The 26,564-nt window shown below is 37.7% G+C and overlaps 2 protein-coding genes across 2 annotated transcripts; both read right to left on the bottom strand.

Annotated features, from left to right (window-relative positions):
- Positions 1-12,178: 12,178 nt before the first annotated feature.
- Positions 12,179-14,838, bottom strand: LOC110603565 (disease resistance protein At4g27190). The gene is made up of 3 exons (XM_021741322.2): positions 12,681-14,838; positions 12,525-12,586; positions 12,179-12,431 (listed from the first exon to the last, which is right to left on the bottom strand). The coding sequence occupies exons 1-2, from the start codon at positions 14,811-14,813 to the stop codon at positions 12,566-12,568; spliced, it is 2,154 nt and encodes a 717-aa protein (XP_021597014.1). The 5' UTR covers positions 14,814-14,838; the 3' UTR covers positions 12,179-12,431; positions 12,525-12,565.
- A 95-nt stretch (positions 14,839-14,933) lies between these two features.
- On the bottom strand, positions 14,934-15,862 carry LOC110603566 (putative disease resistance protein At5g05400). Its single transcript, XM_043952046.1, has 2 exons — positions 15,818-15,862; positions 14,934-15,752 (listed from the first exon to the last, which is right to left on the bottom strand). The coding sequence occupies exons 1-2, from the start codon at positions 15,860-15,862 to the stop codon at positions 14,934-14,936; spliced, it is 864 nt and encodes a 287-aa protein (XP_043807981.1).
- Positions 15,863-26,564: the final 10,702 nt, after the last annotated feature.

Genomic DNA, 26,564 nt, shown 5'->3' with positions numbered 1-26,564 from the left:
TCAGTTGCGACGAGAACATCGCAAATTTAGCAGGGAGAGTCTGAGATTCACCTGCTTGTTTGGATGCGGGAGACGTCCCACATCGGCGGATTACAGTAAATTAGAATTGTATATAATAGTTAACACGAAACTACTAAATAATTTGAATTAACCATTTTAGGTTAAGAGGAAAGTGAATCCAAAAGTTATCTCTGAGTCCATAGCACAAATAATTGATAAGTACGTCGAGTTAAATCTAACCAAAGAGTTTCAAGGACTACACGAGCCTCCACAGCTAATGGAAAATAATTCCAAACACATTTAGCTACTCCAACTACTAAAACACTATTATTATTGTGAGCTACCATAGAAATAACAGCAGGAGAAAATTGACTTTTCCAGACAGCATCAGTGTTATATTTCAAAGTCCTATGAGGAGGAGGTAACCAAACATCATTTTGAAATTGGTGCGGATAATTGCGCAATGAAAAAGTGGCAAAAACTTCAAACTGTCTAAGCTTCAGAATACTAAGATTAATGCGATATGAAGTAGTTAAAGGATATCGAAGTATAGATTCAAAAATTTCCTTATTATGTATCTTCCATATATGCCACATAGTAAAAAATCCCATGAGGAGGAGGTAACCAAACCTCATTTTGAAATTGGTGCGGAGAACTGCACAATGAAAAAGTAGCAAAAACTTCAAACTGTCTGTAATACCCAGCTAGATTCCGGCATCGGAATTTCTATTTTTCGGTGGAATCTCGGATGTCGAAAACCTCTAGAAGGGTAAAATCATGTTTTTATAAATGTTTTTACATGTTTTTAAGGTTTTGAGTATGAAAGAATTGAGTTTTTGAAAGAAAATTACCTTGGAAGGAAATCCAGGTTCGGCCGCCGAACACAGTGCATGTTAGGGAGCACCTTTGGCCCCCGAAGGTGGTCTGACCAGCCACCTATAAACGGCCATCCCGTCCGAAAATGGGCGAGTTTCTCTCCCTATTTTCGTGCAAAGGTGAGCCCACAAGGTTAGTTTTGAGGTTTTCCTACAATCATGCAAAGTTTTTACTAAGTTTTATCTTGGTTTTGAATATTTTTGAACAAAAGAGTGAAGTTGGAAACTTGGAGACTCAAGGGGCTCAATCTCTCTCATCTCCGAGTTTGGATCATCTCTCCTCTCAATCTTCAAGAGGTAAGAGTAGATCCTCTCCTCTTTGTATGCTTTGAGTGAGTTTTGAGAGGTTTTATGGGGTTTTTATGCATGATTAGGGTAGTTGTAAAAAGGTTAGGGAGTATGTAGGTTATGTAAGACCCCGCTCGTTCAGGCATCGGAATTCCTACCGTCCGGTGGAATCTCGGATGTCGGATCTTTTGTGAGGGGTATAGCAAGGGAGTAGCAAAGGTTATGTGTTCTGAAATGTTTTTAAGTGTTTTATGGTTTTGAAAAGAAAGTTGGGTTTTTGAAGAGAAAAGGCCAAGGAGGGAAAATCAGAGGTTCGGCCGCCGAAGGTAAGTTCGGCCGCCGAACATGGTAAGGCTTCGGGAGCGCCTTTGGCCTCCGAAAGCTTTGTTGGAGCAAGCCAATGTTCGGCCGCCGAAAGTCAGGTTCGGCCGCCGAACATGCATGAGTTTAGGGGGCACGTTAGGCTGCCGAAGGTCTCTGACCAGGCCACCTATAAAGAGCCCTCAGATCGGAAATGGGCGAGTTTTCTCCCCATTCTCGAACTCAGGTGAGTTTCTGCCCTCCCTTGGTTGTTTGTGTGTCTTCTCTTCAAATCTCTCAAGTTTTTCATAAGATCTACCCTTGTTTTGAAGTTTTAAAGCTTAAGTGGAAGTTTTGGGAGCTTGGAGCTTTTGGAGCTTGGATTCTCCACACCTCCGAGTTAGAGATCACACCAACCCTCGATCTTCAAGAGGTAAGTGTAGATCTTGGTTTTCCTTGAGTTTTCATGAAGTTTGAAGTAAGTTTTATGGAGGTTTTATGTTGGAGTTGAGTAGATATGCATGTGTAGGTTTTTGTGGGTTTTATGCCCAATGTATGTTATGTGATGTTGTGTTGGAAGGTTTAAGCTAGTTTCTTTGCTCTCTTTGCTTGTGGGAGTGTGTATGCATGCTTGGGAGAGAGTATGTGAGGTTTGGGGTGTTCTGGTAAGGTTTTGGAGGCTGGTGCACGAGGCTGAGTTCTGATGAACTCAGGTTCGGCCGCCGAAGGAAGGATCGGCCGCCGAACCTGCCTGTGGATGCATGGTTTGGCCGCCTAACCTTGCCCCCGAAAGTTGTGTTCTGGGTCTGAAGCAGACTTTCGGCCGCCGAAGGTAATGTTCGGCCGCCGAAAGTGCCTGACTTTCGGATCTGGAGTGAGGGTTCGGCCGCCGAAGGTGCCGCCGAACATGCATGACTTTCGTCTCTGGAAGGGACTTTCGGCCGCCGAAAGTGCCGCCGAAAGTGCCTGTCCAGCCCTTTCAGGAGTATGTTCTATGCATGTTTCAGTGATGTTTAGAGGGGTTTTTGGGGAGTTCCTTATGAGTTGTTAGAATGTGTTTGGTACCTCATGTTAGTCCATCTGTGTAGGATCGGACCTGAGACATCGAGGTGTCTAGCTTCAGTGCTAGTTGGCCAGTAGAGATAGCTGAGCAGTGGCTTCAGGTGAGTAGAACTAACTTAATCTTTTATTTTAAGAAAATCAAATGCCTAAAGCATACTCATATATCATGTTATGTAATAGGATGATTGCACTAGTTTCACCATGCCCATGCACCATGTTTATATGTGATAGGATGATTGCATTAGTTTCACGAATATGGCACATTGCATTATTTGATGTTGTTTGAGAAAGGGTGGACCAAGGCGACTTCAATAGCCCATACCTGTCATTGAGTCTTGGGTGAGTCCTTCGAGAGTCGGACAAGTACACGTAGGAAAGTCCTTGTGAGCTCTCTGTGGACTAGGCACCCTGTCATGTGTGTTATAGGCTTATGTGAGCTCCTTTGGGGGAGCCGGGCACCGACAGAGGAGGGATTTTTGAGGTCATGTCCGATCCTTGAGAGTAAAGGATGCTAGCAAAATCAGGAACTCTCAAAAACAGTCCGTGGGGAATATTTTCTTGCATGAGCCCCGAGACGGACCAGATACAGTTATGTGATTTCTTTGTGATGTGACGCATTTCATGAAAGCATGTAATTAATGAACTGTTTTTCTTTGTTTCTACTCACTGGGCTTTTTAGCTCATCCCATTCCCTTAACCCCAGTTTTGCAGGGCCAAAGTAAGTAAGCCAGAGTAAGTCAGAGTAAGCTATGGGGAAAGAAGAGGTTCAAGCATGGGTTGCCATGTTTGGTTGTAATAGTTTAGCTGTGTTTGTTTATGCTTAAGAGATAGTAATTGTAATGTAAGGTTGTATGTAAAGAGATGTTATGCTATGTATGCTTTGATTGCTTGTATAGTTTAGATGTGGACATGATGATATATGGACATGATAGATGGACTTGATGTATGGTCCTTATGTATGTAAAGGATATGTTTGAATGGAAAGAGCATGGTAAAAGAGATAGAGCCAAGTTAAGGAAAGTATAGATATGTCATGTGTTGTAGCATGAGATGTATAGAATTGTGCTTTGCCTAGAGTGTTGGTAAATCCCTTGGTTTTGCATGATCAATATGAAAGTTAAAGAAATGTTTTAAGAACGTTTTCATGTTTTCAAGTTATATGTGATGTTTTAATGTTTTGAGGCATGTATGGCCGTGAGGGAAGAAAGGGTTCCAATCCCTTGACCCAAAGCGGATATGTTTTTTACAGCTAGCTTGATGACCCTGTGAGGTTCTATGTTTTCATGCATAGGTCAAGCTGAGATAAAGAAAAAGTTTAAAAAGTTTTATGAAAATGCTGATCATGTATGGGATTATACCTAGAGTTCAGGATGTGTAGAGGCTTACTACGGGTCCCGGCGGCCTTAAGCCGATCTGGATCCTAGTGCCGAGCAGGTCGGAGCCGCTACAGAGGGGTACCGGTTTCCGGACTGTTACAGATGGTATCAGAGCATAGGGCCTCGAGAGTACGGTGTTTTGATGCGAAGGTACTCAGACATCGGAAAGAGGTTGTGCTAGATGTTAGGAGGGCAAGCACATTAAGAAAGATTGAGAGTAAGATCATGTCCACTAGGATAGGATGAGGAGTCCTGTCTTGCATGCTGATGTGTAATGCCATGTGTGCTGCATGTGCATTTATGTTGTATTATGGATGTTGATAGTCCCTTAGCTGCGAGATGGCATGATATGTACTGATATGAGATGAGCTGAGAGACCAGGTATGGCCTTTGGCACAGTTGGTCAAGGCATGTCTGCTATGTTGTAGACTATAGGTGACAGGTTCATCCATGATATGTGTTGCATGAGGGGTCATGTGTTTGTCACATGGACCATATGTTATGATGCATGCTATATGTTATGATGCTATGCTATGTGTTGTGAGTTCATGTGTTATCATGGACCACATGATATGATGTGCTGCTTATGTTTGCCTGTGTGCTCGTGGTGTTTTCAGAAGAGCAAAGAGAAGAGCTGAAGATGCAAAGTGCTAGTCAGTCGATGGAGTTAGATCCATCTGAGTGGGAAAGTGAGCCTTTTCCCTTTGCAAGGTCAGGTGGGGATGACAGAGCAGGGGACCCCAGAAGGTCTGTTGAAGTCAGCAGAGAAGTTATGGTGCAGAGGAGGGATGTAGGTCTGCAAGTGAACATGGATGAAGAATGTATGGGAGAGTCTGAAGATGACGCCCAGACTAAGGATTCCAAAATCCCCAGTTCAGGAGAAGTTGACCCCTCTTTGCTGAGTACAGCTGCCAGGAGAGGTAGAAAGTGGGGGAAAACCCCTAGGAAGGGGAATAGAGGCCTGAGAAGGTCGAAGAAGGATAAGTTTTGGCAGCGGTTTAGGTTAGATGCTGAAGGTGGTTCGAGTTCTGGCCGAGGCACGACAAGATGTTTGAGGTGTGGGAGACCACACAGAGGAACTTGTCGAGTTGGGACAACGGCATGCTTCAGGTGCGGACAGGAAGGGCATTTCGCTCGTGAGTGTCCTACTGCGCCCAGGAGGGTGTGGTCCCAGCAGCGAGCTTCAGGTGTTGTGGCTCAGGCCAGTCATCAGGATAGGCGAGGAGCAGGCACATCGGACACAGTGATGCCAGGTACGCTCACTTTTGCATGTTCTGATGTGTGTGTTTTAAGCCCCTGGTGTGTTTCTTTTCTGTTGTGGCTCTAGGAGCCCTAGGACGGTTGAGTTGATAGCTTCTGGGTGTAGAGTGTTCTCTTTGGGTTAGTAGACCCAGGTAGGATCCATCTGTGGCTGAGATTCAGGCCAGTGTCCGATGAGGGTAGATGCCTTCCACCCGAACATGAGGTCCTAGACTTGAGTGTCTGGATGTCATTCGGGGGATGGATTGGTTTTCTACTTGTGGAGCTGGTGATACTTGCGTCTGCAGCGCAAGGTGGTCAGGATCGAAATGCAGAATGGGTCTGAGGTAGGCTTCAGAGGGGACCGAATAGGATGCCTAGAAGTTTGATGTCAGCTGTCAGGCTCGTAGGGTGTATATGAGCGGTTGGTAGATAGTTCTAGTTGGGTTTGAGGAAGTTTAGCGGGCAGGTCTGAGAACCAGCCTTAGTGCCATAGATAGAGCGAGTGTTCAGAAGTTCCAGGCTAGTGTCAGGTTTTCCATCAGTCAGGAAGGTAGAGTTTGGTTTAGAGGTGGTACTTGGTACCAGAACCAATTCTCTCTTTCCTTACGGGATGGCACCTGCAGAGTTTTAGGAGGAGTGTAGGAGTAGAGGAGTGCTTGGTAGACAAGGGTTTTATCTGACCCAGTACCTCACCCTGGAATGCTCCAGTGTTGTGCGGGAAAGGGGGGATAGATCCTTGAGCCTTTGTAACGACTGTAAGCAGTTGTGCAAAGTTACTACCAGGAGCGAGTAACCCCTTACCTTGGATTGATGATCTACTGGATCAGCTAGCAAGAGTCGGTTGTTTTTCCTAGATCTGAAATCCGGGTTCAGTTGTGAAGCTTAGAGAAGAGGGTAGTGGCAGAGTAGAGGGTAAGAGTAGAAAAGAAGAGCAAGATCAGTGAAGGAAGAAGGAGAAAAGGGAAGGATCAGAGTAGCGCAGCAGAAGCTTGTGGCGTTCAAGCCCAAGTTTGTGTTCTTGTTTGTTCGTGTGTTTTTGTTTGAACATTCGAGGACGAATGTTCTGTAAGGGGGGAAGAATGTAAGACCCCGCTCGTTCAGGCATCGGAATTCCTACCGTCCGGTGGAATCTCGGATGTCGGATCTTTTGTGAGGGGTATAGCAAGGGAGTAGCAAAGGTTATGTGTTCTGAAATGTTTTTAAGTGTTTTATGGTTTTGAAAAGAAAGTTGGGTTTTTGAAGAGAAAAGGCCAAGGAGGGAAAATCAGAGGTTCGGCCGCCGAAGGTAAGTTCGGCCGCCGAACATGGTAAGGCTTCGGGAGCGCCTTTGGCCTCCGAAAGCTTTGTTGGAGCAAGCCAATGTTCGGCCGCCGAAAGTCAGGTTCGGCCGCCGAACATGCATGAGTTTAGGGGGCACGTTAGGCTGCCGAAGGTCTCTGACCAGGCCACCTATAAAGAGCCATCAGATCGGAAATGGGCGAGTTTTCTCCCCATTCTCGAACTCAGGTGAGTTTCTGCCCTCCCTTGGTTGTTTGTGTGTCTTCTCTTCAAATCTCTCAAGTTTTTCATAAGATCTACCCTTGTTTTGAAGTTTTAAAGCTTAAGTGGAAGTTTTGGGAGCTTGGAGCTTTTGGAGCTTGGATTCTCCACACCTCCGAGTTAGAGATCACACCAACCCTCGATCTTCAAGAGGTAAGTGTAGATCTTGGTTTTCCTTGAGTTTTCATGAAGTTTGAAGTAAGTTTTATGGAGGTTTTATGTTGGAGTTGAGTAGATATGCATGTGTAGGTTTTTGTGGGTTTTATGCCCAATGTATGTTATGTGATGTTGTGTTGGAAGGTTTAAGCTAGTTTCTTTGCTCTCTTTGCTTGTGGGAGTGTGTATGCATGCTTGGGAGAGAGTATGTGAGGTTTGGGGTGTTCTGGTAAGGTTTTGGAGGCTGGTGCACGAGGCTGAGTTCTGATGAACTCAGGTTCGGCCGCCGAAGGAAGGATCGACCGCCGAACCTGCCTGTGGATGCATGGTTTGGCCGCCTAACCTTGCCCCCGAAAGTTGTGTTCTGGGTCTGAAGCAGACTTTCGGCCGCCGAAGGTAATGTTCGGCCGCCGAAAGTGCCTGACTTTCGGATCTGGAGTGAGGGTTCGGCCGCCGAAGGTGCCGCCGAACATGCATGACTTTCGTCTCTGGAAGGAACTTTCGGCCGCCGAAAGTGCCGCCGAAAGTGCCTGTCCAGCCCTTTCAGGAGTATGTTCTATGCATGTTTCAGTGATGTTTAGAGGGGTTTTTGGGGAGTTCCTTATGAGTTGTTAGAATGTGTTTGGTACCTCATGTTAGTCCATCTGTGTAGGATCGGACCTGAGACATCGAGGTGTCTAGCTTCAGTGCTAGTTGGCCAGTAGAGATAGCTGAGCAGTGGCTTCAGGTGAGTAGAACTAACTTAATCTTTTATTTTAAGAAAATCAAATGCCTAAAGCATACTCATATATCATGTTATGTAATAGGATGATTGCACTAGTTTCACCATGCCCATGCACCATGTTTATATGTGATAGGATGATTGCATTAGTTTCACGAATATGGCGCATTGCATTATTTGATGTTGTTTGAGAAAGGGTGGACCAAGGCGACTTCAATAGCCCATACCTGTCATTGAGTCTTGGGTGAGTCCTTCGAGAGTCGGACAAGTACACGTAGGAAAGTCCTTGTGAGCTCTCTGTGGACTAGGCACCCTGTCATGTGTGTTATAGGCTTATGTGAGCTCCTTTGGGGGAGCCGGGCACCGACAGAGGAGGGATTTTTGAGGTCATGTCCGATCCTTGAGAGTAAAGGATGCTAGCAAAATCAGGAACTCTCAAAAACAGTCCGTGGGGAATATTTTCTTGCATGAGCCCCGAGACGGACCAGATACAGTTATGTGATTTCTTTGTGATGTGACGCATTTCATGAAAGCATGTAATTAATGAACTGTTTTTCTTTGTTTCTACTCACTGGGCTTTTTAGCTCATCCCATTCCCTTAACCCCAGTTTTGCAGGGCCAAAGTAAGTAAGCCAGAGTAAGTCAGAGTAAGCTATGGGGAAAGAAGAGGTTCAAGCATGGGTTGCCATGTTTGGTTGTAATAGTTTAGCTGTGTTTGTTTATGCTTAAGAGATAGTAATTGTAATGTAAGGTTGTATGTAAAGAGATGTTATGCTATGTATGCTTTGATTGCTTGTATAGTTTAGATGTGGACATGATGATATATGGACATGATAGATGGACTTGATGTATGGTCCTTATGTATGTAAAGGATATGTTTGAATGGAAAGAGCATGGTAAAAGAGATAGAGCCAAGTTAAGGAAAGTATAGATATGTCATGTGTTGTAGCATGAGATGTATAGAATTGTGCTTTGCCTAGAGTGTTGGTAAATCCCTTGGTTTTGCATGATCAATATGAAAGTTAAAGAAATGTTTTAAGAACGTTTTCATGTTTTCAAGTTATATGTGATGTTTTAATGTTTTGAGGCATGTATGGCCGTGAGGGAAGAAAGGGTTCCAATCCCTTGACCCAAAGCGGATATGTTTTTTACAGCTAGCTTGATGACCCTGTGAGGTTCTATGTTTTCATGCATAGGTCAAGCTGAGATAAAGAAAAAGTTTAAAAAGTTTTATGAAAATGCTGATCATGTATGGGATTATACCTAGAGTTCAGGATGTGTAGAGGCTTACTACGGGTCCCGGCGGCCTTAAGCCGATCTGGATCCTAGTGCCGAGCAGGTCGGAGCCGCTACAGAGGGGTACCGGTTTCCGGGCTGTTACAGGTTATATGTGAAATGGATGTTAATGTGTTGCTATGATTTGTTTTGTTGGTGTATATGGATAGTTTGAGACCCCTATATGCTTGTATGCTTGGTTGTGCATGATTGGGAGTGTTGTAGAATAGCTAAATGCATGTTAGGAAGGTTTTGGGAGGCAAAAATGTGTATGAGGGCTGCCATTCTGGAAGAATTCAAGTTCGGCAGCCGAAGGCACTTTCGGCTGCCGAACCTGCCTATGGTGGCATGTTTGGCCGCCTAAGCTCGCCCCCGAAAGTTTGAACTTTCGGCTCTGGAGGGGAGTTTCGGCCGCCGAACATGCATGAGTTTCGGATCTGGAAGGAACCTTCGGCCGCCGAAAGTGCCGCCGAAGGTGCATGACTTTCGGCTCTGGAGGGACTTTCGGCTGCCGAACCTGCCGCCGAAAGTGCCATGTTCAGCCTTCCTTTGTATGATTTCTATGAATGTTTTATGATGTTTTAGGGGGTTTTTGGGGAGATGTTTAGAGTCCTATTAGTATATGTTTGGTCCCTCATTTGAGTCCACCTGTGTAGGTTCAGACCCGAGGAACCGAGAAGCTCAGCAGTGAGATAGCTGCTTCAGAGTCTGTTCAAAGTTAGCCTGAGGTGAGTAGAATAGAACTTTATGTTTTAAAGTAAATAAATTTTGAGCATGTTCATGCATCACGAATACCATGATATATACTAGGTTGTTTGCATTAGAATTCACGAATATGTTGCATTGCATATTATGATGTTGATGTGGATGGATGTTGGATGACCCATTAGTCCTCGATATGATATGATGACGATGATACGGTATGGAAGTCCAGTGAGGCCCATTCTACGCCCCTGGCACATTGGAATGTTATGCGATGTTATGTTAAGAGAAAGACTAGTGAGGCCCATTCTACACCCCTAGCACCTTGGAATGTTATGTAGAGGGCTATTGGTGACAAGTCCATCCTTGATGTGATTTGTTTGTGATGTGATGCATTTCATGAAAGCATATATTTTAAATATAATATTTCACTATTCTGCTCACTGGGCTCTAGTAGCTCATCCATTTCCCTTAACCCCCAGGTTTGCAGGCTTTGGATAGACCAGGAGGTCAGCAAGAGTAAAGGTGTTATGTCTATGTAATAGTTAGTGTGGACATGAAAGATAATGTAATGTAAGATGTTGTAATGTAATGTAATGATTTGAGGATAGAGTTGTGCTTGGCCTTAGTTTATGGTTAATCCCCTTTTTGTACATTATCTTAAATGTTTTAATAGTATTTTTATGAGTTATGAAACCAGCTTGGCATATGTTATGTTGACCCACTAGAGCATTTGATGAGGGCTCTAGTAGGGGTTTTATGTTTATGTTTATGGTGCATGCACAGACCAAGCATGGTTGATGGAAAGTTTAAAAATTTTTATGTAAATGTATGGTCATGTATGGGATTGTAACAGGTATACAGGATGTATGTTAGGCTTGCTATGGGTCCCGACGACCTTAAGTCGATCTGGATCCTAGTGCCGGTAGAGGTCCGATTTCGGGTCTTTACACTGTCTAAGCTCCAGAATATTAAGATTAATGCGAGATGAAGTAGTTAAAGGATCTAGAAGTATAGATTCAAAAATTTTCTTATTCTATGCCTTCCATATATGCTACAAAGTAAGAGAACAAAGCTGCAAAATAGCATCACAATCTGGCTCTGTCCTAAATTGATCCCAGAGAATGCTCCACTAGACAGGAAAACTCGAAAAATCGACAAGCATAGATTTATAGGTATAAGGGCTCAAAAATAAGATAGCTCTAGCATGGGGATAAAAAAGAAGAGCTTGGTTCAGCATTTCAACATGTGTAAAACAAAATGGACAGATAGGAGAAGTTTGAATGCCACGTAAAACTAAATTATGCATTATAGGAACTGCATTATGAAGTAAATACTAAATAAAAACTTTAAGTTTAGCCTGAACTTGAAGAGGCCACGTCTTTTGTCAAATTGACTTTAAAAGGATAGTCGAAGAGGAAGGGAGCGTGATAGAAGCCTAGGTAGAGAATTGTTGGGTAAGATACATGTAGCATGATTTAACAATATAATGTCCATTCTGTTCAAAGTGTCAAACTAAGGAATTTGAAGTGCTTATAGGAGTCAGTGGAATAGAGAGAATATCCCTATCATAATACAAAGGAAAAAGGTGATGCACTTGCTGATGATTCCAGTCTAGACCACTCTAATCCACTAAATTAATATGAAGAGGGCAATGAGGCAGCTTGACCACACATGTAATATCCGGCTAAACTTAGATGTTAGAATTTTCACTTTTCGACGGAATCCCCATCGACACTTTGAAATCTCGATGCTAAAATTTTTAAAAGGGTAAAAAATAAGATTTTCATAAAATGAATTTAGATCTTTTGAAAAGGTTTTAAAGGTTCGACTGCCGAAACTTAAGATTCGGCCGCCGAAGATAGATTCTCCAGCCACATATAAAAGGCCTTTAGCCTGAAAATCGAGAAAGTTTTTTTCCATTTTCGGGTAGAGGTAAACTCATGTCTTGCTTTTGATGTGGAGATAAAGGGTTTCTTGTAAATTATGCAGAGAAAATTAAGAGAATTTGAGAGTTAGGGAATTAAGGGAGCTGCCAAGATTAATTGAGAGAAGAAGATGGGTTGTTAGAGTTTTAAGAGTGCAAAAGATACTTAAACAGGTAGGTGGAAGATAAATAAAAAATTAAAAAAAGGTAAATTCTCTCCTCTTCTTAATGTGATCGGCTGTTATATGGACTTTTTGAGCTGATTTTTAATTAAAATGTTCCATAATTAAACCACCCAAGGGTCTCCCTAAAAGCTAAAGTTGCAAAATTCACACGTTATTTCTTTGGATGGGCCGAATTGGCTAAGGTGAGTAGCCCATTCTACCACCTCTTTCCTTTTCAAGTATAACCCACTTATTTTTAAGATCTAATTGGAAGTTAAAATCCATGGGAAAGCCTAAAAGGAAGGGAAAATGTCATTTTACTCTAATTTCAATTTTCATTTTTTTAATTATTTTTTTCAATTATTATTATTTTTATTATTTAATTTTATTTATTATTTTACTATTTAATTTAATTTATTTTTTATGGTATAAAAATATCTTTTTAGAATTTCTAAAATTAACTTCAAATGTATGAAAATTGTGATGTGAATACACATAGTATAAAATTAGAGGTCTATAAAATCTGTGAATGAAAACAGAAATAAAAACCATAGAGACTAAAATTTATTATTGTAGTCTTTGTATTTTTATATTTGAAATCCATAAATAATAATAAAAAACGTAACATATTTATCAGTCAATTTATATTTAATGGTACTAAATATGATACGCTAAACTTATGAAAATAATATTGACATCACAAGTAATAAATAATGCCTAAGAACATTTTATGAATATAAAGTATTCCATGCTGCCATTTGCCACCTCCTTGCTGCAATGATGTAAGGATAAAAAACTTTGCACCTGAAATAAAAAAAAAATTATAAGAATAGAAATTCTTTAGAATTGTAGTGAAGTCTAATGCAAAAAAAGCTTAGTCATTTTCAATCAGTATACCTCTTTTGTATTTGTCTTGCCTTCTAACATTGGACACATCTTCAGTTGTTCATCGCTTGGATCTGCAACTCCATGAATCACAAATACAAACAACATGGAAGGTCAAACACTGTGTTATAGGTTTAAACACAATTAAAATGCTAAAACGATACGTACCTCCTCTTTGTTGTGATATTTCATAATTATGTTTAAGTTTGTTCCATCAAGCTTTATGTAATTGATATTTATTTTGATCTCCTTCAATTTCGGTGTGATCTGGTTTCCATCAGAAGCAGCAAATGTCTTCATTTTAGGGCAAGCGTCCACAGATAACTCTTTTAAGGATGGCCATTTCAAAGGTAAGTTATCCATGCAAAAAGCTTTAAGATTGTAAAGCTTGTACAACCTAATCCTTATTAATTGAGAGAACACCACTTTGTCAATCCTCCTTTCCTCTTCTTCCCTTTCTGCAACAATTGCTTCTAATTGATCACAATCTTCTAATTCAAGTTCTTTCAGCTGCTCTAGTCCTTGAGCAATAGAAGCAGGAAATATAACTTTTAATTTCTGGCACCCATTAATGCATACGATTTGTAGCTTGGGCAGATGCAACAACTCAGTGGGGCCCTTCGATATGTTCTTCATTCCTTTCTCTTCAAGAACTGGGAGTTGCTCGAATTCTTGCTGTGGATTGGGTAAAGTGAAAATATTCAACAATTCTGGACATCTAAAAAAGGCCAAGTATTTGAGCTTCCTCATGGACAAGGAAGTTCCAGGAGGTAGTTCACCATTGCATAATGCTTTGAAGGTGTCCAAATCCTCAAAACACAGTCCTTCCAGTTCCGGCAACAAAGCATACCTTCCAAGAAACTCTTGGGCGTTGATCAAGTAAGCGAAACTAGGACAATTGACAATCACTAGTATCTTCAAAGCATCTAAACCACCTAATAATAAGCAAGGATTGATATTCTTTAACTCCTCAAGTGAATCTAAATACAGAAAATTTGTTCTTGGCATTAATGGCTTCATACAAACTAGTGATGAAATTGTGATATTACTCCCGCCCCCGAATTCACCACAAAGACCCAAATAATTAAATCCTTCAACTTCAGATAAAAATGCATTAATCAGCTTTTCTTTTCCTCTAATGCATATCCGGCTTCCCCAATGAATTTTGAAAACCTTCAAATCTGGGAACGTAAAGCCTTCGGGAATGGTTTGAATGTGAGTTGTAAGGGTGGTCAAGCGAGAAAGGGTTTTCAAAACTGTTATGTTCAAGTCATCGAAGGATCGAAAATTATGAAGGAATGGAAAAAGGAGAAATGTGTACTTTGTGGGTCTTAACATATCAAAAGAAAGGAAGTACAGTTCTTCTAATCGGGACAGAGTAGACATAGCATTGATTGGAAATATGGAAGAAGAGACGACATGAAGAGAAGAAAATTCCACATCCAGTAACCTTGGATTAGTCAACTTCCCTATTGTATTGAATGGCTTTAGGAACTCACAATTCTTCAAGCTGAGAATTTCAAGCATCTTCAGCTTCCCAATTGGAGTGGTGTCAACAGTCTTATAATACTGAAGCATCAACGTCCGAAGATTGGTTAATTGACTAAATTCTAGTTCCAAGAACCGAAAAGATAGTGCTATATAACTTTTCCTACTACTATCTCTCCGATGAAAAACTTGAAGGGCTTTCATCCCTGTTAAGACCGTTGCTCGCATGTCCATCGCCTTCTCCCAAAAAGGATGTGAACTAGAACGACTTTTTTCAGTATCCATCAATAATATCTTGAGATTTGGGCTATCCCAAGCATCGGGAAATTGAGAAACCTGATTTTGCATTATTGAGATGCCAGTATAACGCTTCATCTCTTCCATATCTGGCCAATCCTCCAACTTTTTGACACCATCTCTAACAAAATAATCTGATGCCATTGATAAGGCAACATCACGCACGACATCATGCATTTTTACGCAGCCTTCCTCATCACTTCCCAATAATAAACAAGAATCTTTGAGATTTTTTATGATGGAATGAGCACTTCGTCTAGCATCCTCCATTCTCATATCTTCAAATATTTTCAATCCAAACCCATATCTTACCAGGTCTTCTATACGGATGTTAAAATCCTCAGGAAATAAACAACATAACTTGAAAACTTTCTTGGCTTTCTTATCTTTCAGGTAAGTATAGCTGAACTGAAGACATCTGTACACATCTTCATCCATCCCTTCAATGGTTTCTGGCTGTGATTTCCTTAGCTCTCTAACTGCCTCTTGCCATTCATCAGGATCTTTGCCTCTCATTGCCCTTCCCACTGTTACAAGTGCTATAGGCAAGCCTCCACATTCTCTGAGAATATCTTTTGCAAAAGAATTCAAAGTCAGAGACTCAATCTCAGCGCCTGCATTCTTTTTAAGCAAGACCTATGATTCTTTTTCAGATAAAATATTAATAGGGATGACCTTTGCAGTCTCACTCCCTGTGTCGACCATAGTGTCACACACCTGTTTACGACGTGTTGTGACAATGATTTTGCAACCTGCATGATCATGGCCAAGTGGAATGCCCACAGTTGCAAGATCGAGTCTAGCCCAAATATCATCCAAGATAATGAGCACTTTGTTCTCTTCCTTCAATCTAGCCAGCAACCGGCTTACTCGATTTTGTTCGTTAACCTCATCTAATTTCAAACCCAAACTCTCTGCTATCTGGTCTTGAATCTTTTTCACATCAATGGTTTGTGACACCACAACCATTGCAATAGTAGGAAACAGCCTGTCTTGTTGAGCCCTTTTAACAACTTGTTTCACCAGGGTAGTTTTACCCACCCCTCCCATTCCGTATATCCCAATGAAGTTGGTTTTGTTGTCCTTCAAGGCCTTCATAATCTCCTCTACTTGTCGTTCTCTGCTTTCGAAAATCACAATATCTTCTTGAGATGGAAACAATAATGGTGGCGGAGGTGCAGGATTGGAAACTCTATCAAACTTGCCTTCATTTTTCTGTTTTTCAATTTCCATTGTTTTCTCTTCTGCTTTCCTGCTTAGCTGATAGCGTGAAGCCAAATTATGAAACCTTACTTTGGAAGCCTTTCCAAGAAGTTTGTTAGCCTCTGATAGAATCCCATCAACCATTGATGTCCAATTCTGAACCTCTTTTCTGATCACCTCACCATTCCTCTTTGCTGCATCAACAGATACCTGCACGTCATCCCTCACTCCTTCAAGTATTTTAACTTGCTCCTGGAGTTTCACAGTGTTACTTGTATAGTGAATAAAATGGCCAATCTGTCTCCGATTGGCTCAACCAAGAGTTCTCCAATTTTTCCAGTGATACAAGTCACAACATCCATGTCTCTGAACTTAACTAGATATAAAAATTAAACAAGTGATGTGAACATCCACGAAAGGTAAAATCATGCTTGACTCTTCATCTTGAGTTTTGAATTTCTCATGTCTCTTATATTGGACAATGAATTAGTATGATCTTATAATTATATAAATGTAATAAAATTATTATAAAATAAGTTTATCTAATAATAACAAGTGACACTCCACTAGATATGTTCTATTATCAAATTTGCCTCTATCTTATTATAATTTTTAAAACTTTTTTAAAGAATGTGTGACTTTTTATTCCTAATAATAAATATGTCCCCGTTTTTTGTTAGTAAAATTAACATATGTATATTTAATATAATTGATTAATATTATTATTAGTAGTAATTAATATGTATTTTTTTTTCTGTTTTTTAACACTTAACATATAAAGTCTTATTCTCATAAATTATAATTATAAAAATATATTATAGTCGTCATCATTATTATTATATTAAATAAATTATATATATTTTTAGCTATTAAAATAAATTATGTATGAAAATGATTTAAAAAAATAAATTTTAATATAGAAGATAATTGATTTTAGATATGCTTATTAGAAAAAACTATCTTAAAATATTCTCAATTTTGATATTTGAATATTTTTTTTATATAAAATAGGGATTGAAGATCTGAGATTTATTCAGATACGCCTACTATCAGACTGAAAATGGCTAAGAATATGAATGCAACATTTAAATCATTTAGTATATCAAGATAAAAGTTTTGAAAATATTTGTGCTAATTAGAGTTATATTAATTAAATTAAATTAATCATTTAGGCTGGAGGTTTTTTTTTTTTTCCCTAGTATAACCATACACATACATACATTGAATCATGATGGAATTGGATCAAGTGAATGTATAATATTGTTTAGGTATATTGGTATAAAAACACTCTAATTTTATGAATTTTCATATTTATAATCTAAATTTTTAATTTTAAATTAAAAATTTTAATTTTTAAATTTAGTATAATTACAACAACTTCTAAATTAATTTTAATCAAATTTAAATTAATTTATATGATGTAATTATTTTTACCACATAAATAATTTAATTAACTGGAATTAAACTTTAATTAAAATCTTAAACTCTTAATTACATGAAATTCTTAAATTATATCTGGAATTAAACTTTAATTAAAATCTTAAACTCTTAATTACATGAAATTCTTAAATTATATAATTCTCTCATGATTAAATAAAAATTTTAATTGAGAATTTTAAGTAATTAAAAGTTTAAAATCTTAATCAAAATTTAATTCAAATTATTTATATAGTAAAAATAATGACATATGGGATATCATGCGAACTAATTTAAATATGGTCAAAATTAATTTAAAATGTGCTATAATTATAACAAATTTAAAGATTAAAATTTTTTGATTCAAAATTAAAACTCATAAAGTTAAATTTTTTTTAAACCAAAATACACCTATTTTTTAAAATATTTGTTAAATAAGTTAGATTTTTTAAATTAAAAAAATTGCTCTAATAACCAAGTGTTATAGTAATATATTATTCTTATTAAGAGTATAATTCTTTTTATTCATAAAATATACAATCTTTCCAAAATAATTTCAACTTGAAATTAAAATATAAGTATATAACTAGGTTATTTTTTAAAGTTATCTACTTTAGTAATATACAAACTTATTAAAATTGTAGCCAATATTCATTCTGTAGAATTTAAATGAGATAATTATTTTAAATTCTAATAAAAATTTAAACCCTTTTAATATATATAGTTTAAAATTATATTAAGAAAATTGATATTATAGTATCGAAATTTTAAAATAAAAATTATAAAAATTAAATATATTTTAAAATAAAATATTAAATAATTTATCCAAAGAGCAAGTGGAATATATATTTAATTTAATTTAACACAGAAACGACCTTTTTTTTTGTGTGTGTGTAGATGTGAATTATCTTTTTCACTTCTTTACAATAGATACTGGTAAAGGTTAATTTTTTATTTATTAATATGTATAAATTATTTTTCTAATAAATATATTATCCACATCATTATCTCATTACTAACTATATATTATCCTGTAATTCTTTTCAAAAAAATTGTTTGTTACATAATAATTTAATATTATGAATTATGAAATGTTATTATAATGTTATAATAATCTGTTTATATATTATTATAATGAAAAAAATGCAAATAATAATTTTAAAATAATTAAAAAATAAATAAAAATTATAATACGGAGAAGGTATTAATTAAAAATAATCCAATAAGAGGAAGGGCAGTGGATTATGAACGTACCTCTCACGTTTCTGAACAGCTTCCAAAATCAATGAAGAAATATAAGTATTGCAAATGTGAGGATTGAAATCAAAACATTACAATTTATAATAAAAGGGGAAGCTAAGTTATTCTGACCTTAATTATTGGTTTATCATTTGAATTAATACTAATTAAAAAATTAATTAATCTTCTTTTATAGCTTGCTTTTCATGAATGATTGAGAACATATGCTAGCCTTCTATACAAGGCACTTATTTAATTAAAAAAAACTAATACATCATTAGCTACATTTTTATTTCATTGGCTAATTAGATTACTTTTTCTATTTAAATTAATGTTAATTAAAAAAAATTTTAACACCTAAAATCTATTTAGTTATTTTTTTCGTTAAAAAATTAAAATTAAATTTTATAAAAGAACTACCTAACCTAATAATTTATGCTGATGGACGCTACTACATTGCATGTTTAGAGAACGGTAATTTAGTGTTAGTTATGAAATTATTATTTTAATAGTGTTTGATAATATATTAAAATTTTTATTAAAAAATTTAATATTTTATCATATATAATAATATACTCTCTTTATTTTATAATTTTTATTATTTATCGAGATTTTATAACGGTTCGCTGCTTGATGTGATAATTTTTATTGTTTATGGAGATTTTATAATGGTCCGCTGCTTGATGCGGGATGCGTCCTACAACAATTTCGAATTGTAAATTATTAAATAATTTGAATTAATCATTTTAAACTAAGTGGGAACAGTTTGAGTCGGACTCTTTCAATTGATATTAGAGCCATTCTGAATCAGACAAATTGTGCAGAGCTAGTAGGCCTGTAAGAAAAGGACTATCCGTGTGAGACGAGGTTGAGCCGCTCGAGATATTAGCAAACCATAATTCCTAAAGGTTTTATATTTCATTCAGTTGCGATGAAGACGTCGCAAATTTAGCGGGACCGAGTGTAACGATCAGCTGCTTGCTTGAATGCGGAATGCGTCTCACATCTGCGGAACACGGCAATTTTGAATTGTATATAATAATTAGCACGAAACTATTAAATAACTTGAGTTAACTATTTTAGATTAAGTGAAAAGTGGGTCCAAAAATTATTTGAATCAGTTTGGGTCTTTCAATTGGTATCAGAGCCACACTCGATCAAACAAATTGTGAGGAACTAGTGGATCTGTGAGGAAACAGCTACCCGTGCGAGACAAGGTAGAGCTGTCCGAGATACTAGTAAACCACAATATCCAAGGATTTAGTCCTGATTTAACAATTATATTCGATTCACTTGCATACATGGAGAGTCCCACATTGGCAGAATATGATAATTTCGAATTGTATATAATAATTAACAAGAAACTATTAAATAATTTAGATTAATCATTTTGGACCAAACTTCCAAATAGGTTTAAAAGTTATGCTGTTTCAAATTTATTATTTAGTCTTTGATATTTTTAATATTTTTATTATTAATAAATTAGTTCCTGCATTAAAATTTTAGTGTTTAAAATACGACAAATTGTATAAGACAATAATATTGTTGTTGTCTGCAATTTTTTTATTTTACAATTTTACCATCTAAACACGTTTGTTTTAATTATCTAAGTATAAATTGATAAATTTATTTTAATTAAATCTATTTTGATTGAATTTTCTGTGGAAATATTAAATGCCTCTTTTTACTCGTAAACAGGGCATCCACCTCTCCATTACTATTTCTCCTCAACTCAAGCTAACCATATACATCTCTATTCTTTCAAATGAGTTAAGATGTACACTTCTCAATACTGTGTTAACTTACTTCAAAGATAAGCTTTATAATATTTATATAAATAGATTTTAGTTATTTTTTTTCATTTGTTAAATTTTTTTTTATTTTATTTTATTTTTTATATTATCTCCAAAATGCTTTTACCAGTTGCCACAGCAATTGAAGTCTGTACTGTGGCATTGGCAAGAAGTGCAGCATATCACGGATGCTTTTCCATCCGCCCATGATGTCAGTTTAATCTGCTCTTCAATTTCTTATAATTTCTCTTGTTTATTTGATTAATGGGTGTGTTTTAATATGTTTATTTGATTAATGGGGTGTGTTTTAATATATTTAGGGTTGGCCTAGGTATCCAATTTCAGGCTATGGATTTTTAATTCTAGTGAGGGATTGTGTACTCAGCTCAGAATATTAGGAGCTTTGAAAGAATATGACCCAATGTTGTATAGGTTCTTCCTTGAAGACAGATTACAATTAGGAATTTGAAATATACAGAGGAGAAACTGTTAGAAAATCTAGAGATTACTGCAATCTAAAACAGCAAAAAAAATATATATTTGTTTCCCTTACAGCATTCGAGTGCTTCGTTTATTTCGAAAGGAATGATAAAATACTAACTTATTAGACTCAACGAGAAGATACAGTTTTTGACTAATGGTGCTACTTCTGAAACGAACACTCTCAATAGTATCCACATGAACGTTTTCCGTCTAGAGTATTAGCTCTCTCAACGGATGGATAAGTTATGTGACGATCACTCCAAAAACCTTACTCCCGCAATTCGCAAAAGAGGTTTTATTCGTTTTTCAGTCTTTTTGTTTTTTTCACACTTCTTTTCATAAAAAAGTTGTGTTCATAACCAACTATTCAAATATCTATGTGATAAGTCCTTTTTTAAAAAAAAAAAAGAAAAATGAATTCCAGATAGACTGCAGATATTTTAAATATTATTATCTTATAATAATAAATAATTAATATTAATAATAATAATATCTTTATTATTATTAATTATACTAATGGACTTTTAGCCCATTAATATGACATAACACATCAATGACGTTTTTTTGTGTGTGATCCAATAGGCTCACATTAATTGGCAATAGGCTCAGTCCCACAAAACCCATAAATCGTAAGCGGCCTCTAACAATACATTATGACTACCCAATTAATATGAGGATCGATAGTCCGATAAAACCTAATAAATAAAATATTTATTAATCCATTTGTCACACGATATCTATTTTGAACATAAGTTATGGTCAATGTCAAACTTATTATGTTAAAACTTATGATTTCTCGATATCTAAGTAGACTGATGAAACCAAATGATATTGATCATACTATTAATTCATTTGAGTACAACCATACATTTCTCAGTTTCACTTATCGATGGATACAGAAGATATATCTCTTAAAGAGATAGACAAATTCTATCTTGATTGTTCAATATACTCTATATAATTTCTATTATACTCGATTATAATTTTTATGATTATCCGATTAAAGACAATGTTTGGTTATGTTAAAACATAACAGTTTTTATGTTGGAAACTACAACAATCTCAAGTCAAAAGATTAAAACATAACTATCTTTAAATTCACTTATAACAATAACCTATGTAGTGATATCAATGTGGATCCATTCAATACTTTGTTCTCTAACAAGTATTTATAATTATTGAATTATATCAATATATACATAATCATCTCATGATTATCAATCAATAATCATATTAGTCATATTTTATTATTATTACCATAATAATAAATAAGGATGTTAATAATTATTATGTAATATGCAAACAAATAATAATGATAATAAAATCTCTTTTATTAATAACCAAAATGACATATAAAAAGGTCCGAGATAATATATTAGGGTAAACATGCAACATAAAAAAAAACTTAAAGACCACTTAACAGTCATAATAGGATGGGCCTATACGCACACAAACCTTGAAGCCTTCAGCTACAGGATATGTTCAACGCTTCTGCTATAGCATCTGCCTCACCCATAGTTTGCAGCTTTTGGTCAGTTAGAGTTGTTCTGGGTTGATTCCCTGTCGAGTTCGACGAGGGATTGAACAGTATGAGTGGTTGGTTTGATGAGGTTATGGGACTGAAAAAGGAAAACTGTCGATCTTATTGAGTAGAGCCCAGGTTGTTCGAGGTGTTGGTGTGATTTTTCGTTGTAATTTGACATGTGAATCTCAGTGGGTGCTTATGAAAATAGAAACTCCGGTGACAGAAATATCTCCTTCGTTTCCCACAAACGGCGCCAATTCATGTTCTGAGATCCAGAAAATAGGATTTATGGTCTGAATATAAGCTTAACATGGGAAGATCACGTCTCCTACCCTTTATCCTTTTTTTTCTTTATCCTCTAGTGACGCATAACCGCCACCCTGCTACAATGCCACTTGTCTTGACACTCAGGCCCGTACGTAAAGACGTACCAGCGCTCACATCTCTATCAGGTGGCTATTTAATTCCCCCTGGCGTGCATGCTGATAGGACTACAAGGTAGTTGGGCCTGCTCTCCTACCTCCCATCATGTCACCGGGCTAGCCTCTCATCTGATGGACCCGAGTCTGAGGTCAGTCCGGCCTGCGTTAATCACGGGTTGGATGGCGTGATGTTGGACCGGTCTGCTTAGAGAAGTCTAATGGGCTTTAAGTCTACGTTCTTCTCTAGGGTCTGACCTCAGCTCAGATACCAGAAATCAGCGGTCATAATAGGATTGGCGTATTCGCACACAAACCTGCATATATGTCATCTGCCAAAGTTTGATTGCATACATGGAATTGGTAGAATTTCGATCGAAGACATTATTTTTATTGTCTCCTTTATCAAACTAGAGGGAATAGAGTATTATATAGCTTACCTGTTGTATGTTTGATTGTCTATATTATGTCTGATTGTCTATATTAAATTTTTATTGTAATTTGAAAATTAAGAATTAAGTGTCTACTTAGAAAAAAATTATAAAAATAACATTTTTCATTAATTTCATTGATTTTCGGATGAAATATCAGTAAAAAATTTTTTTAAATACTAGTGAAAATTTATTAGTATTAAATATGCATACGGAGAAAGAAAATTCTTATAATAGAACAAGTTTAAAGTAAAATATAAATAATTTAGATAAATATCAATTTGATTGAATCTAAATTTAATTGTGATTGATTGTGGAAATTAAATAGCCGTAGCAATATTTGAATCACTGTGCGCAACTTACTTCGTATGCTTATATAGGTTTGTGCTGTAGTGTGCTCGGGGGTGCAGAATTGTATATGCCTGGAAGGAAAGGGTGAGGATATAACACTTTCAAATCCTGATTCCACAACTTTCTGTGATGCTTGCGTGGATGGCCCGTATGCGCTTGAAAGGGGATCTGCAGAGGAAAACCAGTACCTTATCTTGAAACACATGATCTATAAGCAAGACAAAGAAACATATGATCCATGTAATAGTCACAAAGGATAACATCAACCATTAGATCTTCAATTTGGTAGATATGCTCATTTATCACTGCTTATATAATATCAAATCGCAACATCCTAGTTACAACACCAAGTTCATGATCAATCAACTGAATAATCATCAAAATTGAAAATTAATTAGCCATAAATTCTTACAGTGATGTACGTCTTTTACAGAAACCCAGAGCGAAAAGGAATCATTACTGATGATCTGAGATCCAGAAAATTAGGGTTTTACAAGGGTTTAGTAAAAACTAAAAAAGCTCTCCTAGCGAGGGATGCCCCTTTTTCTTTTATTCGTTCCCTTCTGTCTGTTAGTGACGTATAACGAATTGCCTGTCATTGGGCCACCTGTCTCTGCCATGTTGATTCGGACGTACGAGGAGATCAGATCCCTGCTCCATGCGTAACAGCCTCTGATTCTATCCGGACGCGCGTGTTGTGGGACCCACATGAAGGAGAGATAGGGCCTCCTTCATGGTTCTGAGCTTAGGCCGGAATGCAAAATTAAGACTGAGCCCAAGGAGATTCTGTTTGTTGGGCCCAAAGAGCGGAGCCGGCCTGATGGAGAAAGCCTGTCGGGGCCCGGTCTCAGGGCAGAGGGGATCGGCCCTGGTGTAAACGTGGGGCTAGAGAGTCTCTAGATAATGGGTTGATATTATGGGTCTGGTCCCAAACCGGGGTGGAGAAATCCAGCGGTCATCAATTGCCCCTTTACCTTCTCGACAGTTACTGCTCGACTGTCGAGGGGGTGAATTCCAAGGATCATTATGACCGCGCCTGTTCAAGTATAGCTTGCTTTTTAATGCCCTTTCACCTTATTGTCGTTTTGAATTTTAAATCCTCTATGTTCCCTTCTATTTCTGGCTTTCCTCTGTTATTCGTGCATACTGTCATCTTTACTTTCCTGCCTCTATCTTCAAGGTATGTATTCTTTCCTTTTTTGTGAATAGCTTTTAAAGATCCTGGTGCTATTAGCCCAGAGTCTAGCATCAGCCTGCTGCACATTAAGACCTCAGTATTGGGTTATATATTGACACTATTCCTTCTTCACTTTCAGAGCCTTCGTTGAAACGAGGGGATCCCTTGACTCCTCTACCTTTGGTACGATCGACCCTCGGAAAGATGTAAACTCAGCTTTCTTTGTTAAACAGAAGGAGCATAGCGAATCCTTTCCCTTCTCTCTTTTATTCAACGAAGTTTTCCGATATTTTGAGATTGCTCCTCGAATGTTGTCACCCAATTTCATTCTCTTCATGTTTCCATACGAGTCTGTCTGTTTGAGCTGGAGTTTCATACTCACAAGGCGTCTGTTCGTTTCCTCCTTCAGGTTGGTCAAGGCGAGCCAAAAATGTTGTCACTTTGATTTTGGGGTCTTTTGCAGCATCTGAGATGAAGATGGATCAGATTAAGCCTTCTAAGAATCGTACGTTGCCTCGGGGAAATCTGAGCACTGCCCTGGATGCCCTTCTAGTAGAGCGATCAATAGGTGGGGCTACTCTGCAGATCCTTGAAGCCATCTCACCCAGGTCGTCCGGTCGACCTCCTCCTCTAGTTGTTGTTCGAGTTCTGAAGAAATTCCGGGCTGCCAGGAGGTCTACTCTAGCCTTATCTTCTTTCAGGAAGGAAAAGGAAACTTCTATGATGCCCCGACTGTCCACTCCCGACTCAAACTCATGGAATAACATGATTTCTGAAGTTTATTGTGGGGCTCCGGAAGCAGCTCATTCGTGTAGCATAAAGCAGTTCCTGTGGAGTTCAGGTCGGGATTTCCTTGCTGGAGATGGTGAAGATGATCAGCTTACTGTCGATTTTGATGTGGGGTGCTTGTGTTATGAGAGGCTGAGATCTGCTGCACTCAGTCAAGCTTCTGTTGGTGCCTTCTGACATCCATTTCGTGTTCTTCCTGGAATCGTAACTCGAAGACTTATGTTTTTCATGCGTGTCATGCGATCAGCTTATAATATCTCAGCTTGTTCGGATGTACCATGAATCACACTTGTGCAACAAAATGCTTGCTCATAATGGAATGGTGAGAAAAGCGTAGGGGAATCAGCTTGTTCAGATCTTCCATAATAACGAGGCTGAGTTTAGCTGGAGTGCGTTTAGCTGGAGTGCGAGGAACATCTAAGAGAGTATAAAGAGTCTGCCGAGCTAGAAGGTGACAACGAGGAGATGTAGATGACAGTGTGTATAGGCATGTAAGTCCTTTAAGGACGGTTCTCCCTTCAGTCCGCATAGATAACTAGAATAGGCTGTAATGTACTTTTCTTTTAATGAAATTTTATTCTTACTTGCTTGAATTACCTTTTGTTTTCTTATTCATACCCGAGCTGCTCTTACCTCTGAGAACGAGACACTTGAGCTGTGCCTAATGAGCTTTGTAAATAAGTGACTACATCGCCTTTCATTCTTCGCCCCTCAACTAATCAGGGCTAAAAACTTAGCTAGAGACTTAGTCTCTGACTCATAAGCTCTTCTAATTTCGTAAGGCATTCTTACCTACAAGCTCTTTCCGGGCTGGACTAGCCTTAGCCATGAGCTCAGCTTTTGACAGTGAACTAAACTTTAAGTTTTTAGGATTTCTGCCAGGATATCCTTATTTCTCTCTTGTTACTTTATTAATGCGAGTTCGGGAACATTATTTTTGCGTGATAATAAAGGGTCGGATCGTGTACCTTTTAAGGTGATGAGCAGGGCTAACCTTTGGCTCTGAGTTCCGTTTTGATAAGATTTGAGCTCGGTTCTTTTTCTGCCTGGCTTTCTGAGTACGTGTTTCCAGGTTTTAGATCGGCATTGTTGACTTTCTTTTCTTAATTTTGGCTTATTGGGTGTGTCCCGACCAGATCTTTTGTTGTTTGAGCCTTCCTCTAGGCTTGTCGAGCTGGCATAGTGTTAACAGTCGGCAGTCCAAGTTTGGATTTAAACCTTCTGTTCTGGCATATTCTTGAGGTCAACGCGGCGCTTCGTCTCTTTGGACTACCATGTGAGATCAGAATCTCTTCTTCTTAGGTCCTGAGTTCCTTTGGAAGATCGGAGTCTAGCTTTCGGGCTCTATCTTTCATGTGAGATTAGAGCTGTGCTTTTGTGAGTTTCTTTTTGCTCCGGAAAACCTTTTAGATCCTACCGGTCGTTTTTGCTCCGGGAGGTC

The sequence above is a fragment of the Manihot esculenta genome, chromosome 16 (genome assembly GCF_001659605.2).
Source record: "Manihot esculenta cultivar AM560-2 chromosome 16, M.esculenta_v8, whole genome shotgun sequence".
NCBI classification, from domain to species: domain Eukaryota; kingdom Viridiplantae; phylum Streptophyta; class Magnoliopsida; order Malpighiales; family Euphorbiaceae; genus Manihot; species Manihot esculenta.
This window is presented reverse-complemented; position numbering and strand designations above follow the sequence as displayed.

Coding starts and splice junctions, on each gene's coding strand:
- LOC110603565 (XM_021741322.2), bottom strand. CDS start 14,813: ATGAGAGGCAAAGATCCTGATGAATGGCAAGAGGCAGTTAGAGAGCTA. Junction 12,587..12,680: donor AATATCACAACAAAGAGGAG/GTACGTATCGTT, acceptor ATGGAGTTGCAG/ATCCAAGCGATGAACAACTG.
- LOC110603566 (XM_043952046.1), bottom strand. CDS start 15,862: ATGGATGTTGTGACTTGTATCACTGGAAAAATTGGAGAACTCTTG. Junction 15,753..15,817: donor GAAAAATTGGAGAACTCTTG/GTTGAGCCAATC, acceptor GTGAAACTCCAG/GAGCAAGTTAAAATACTTGA.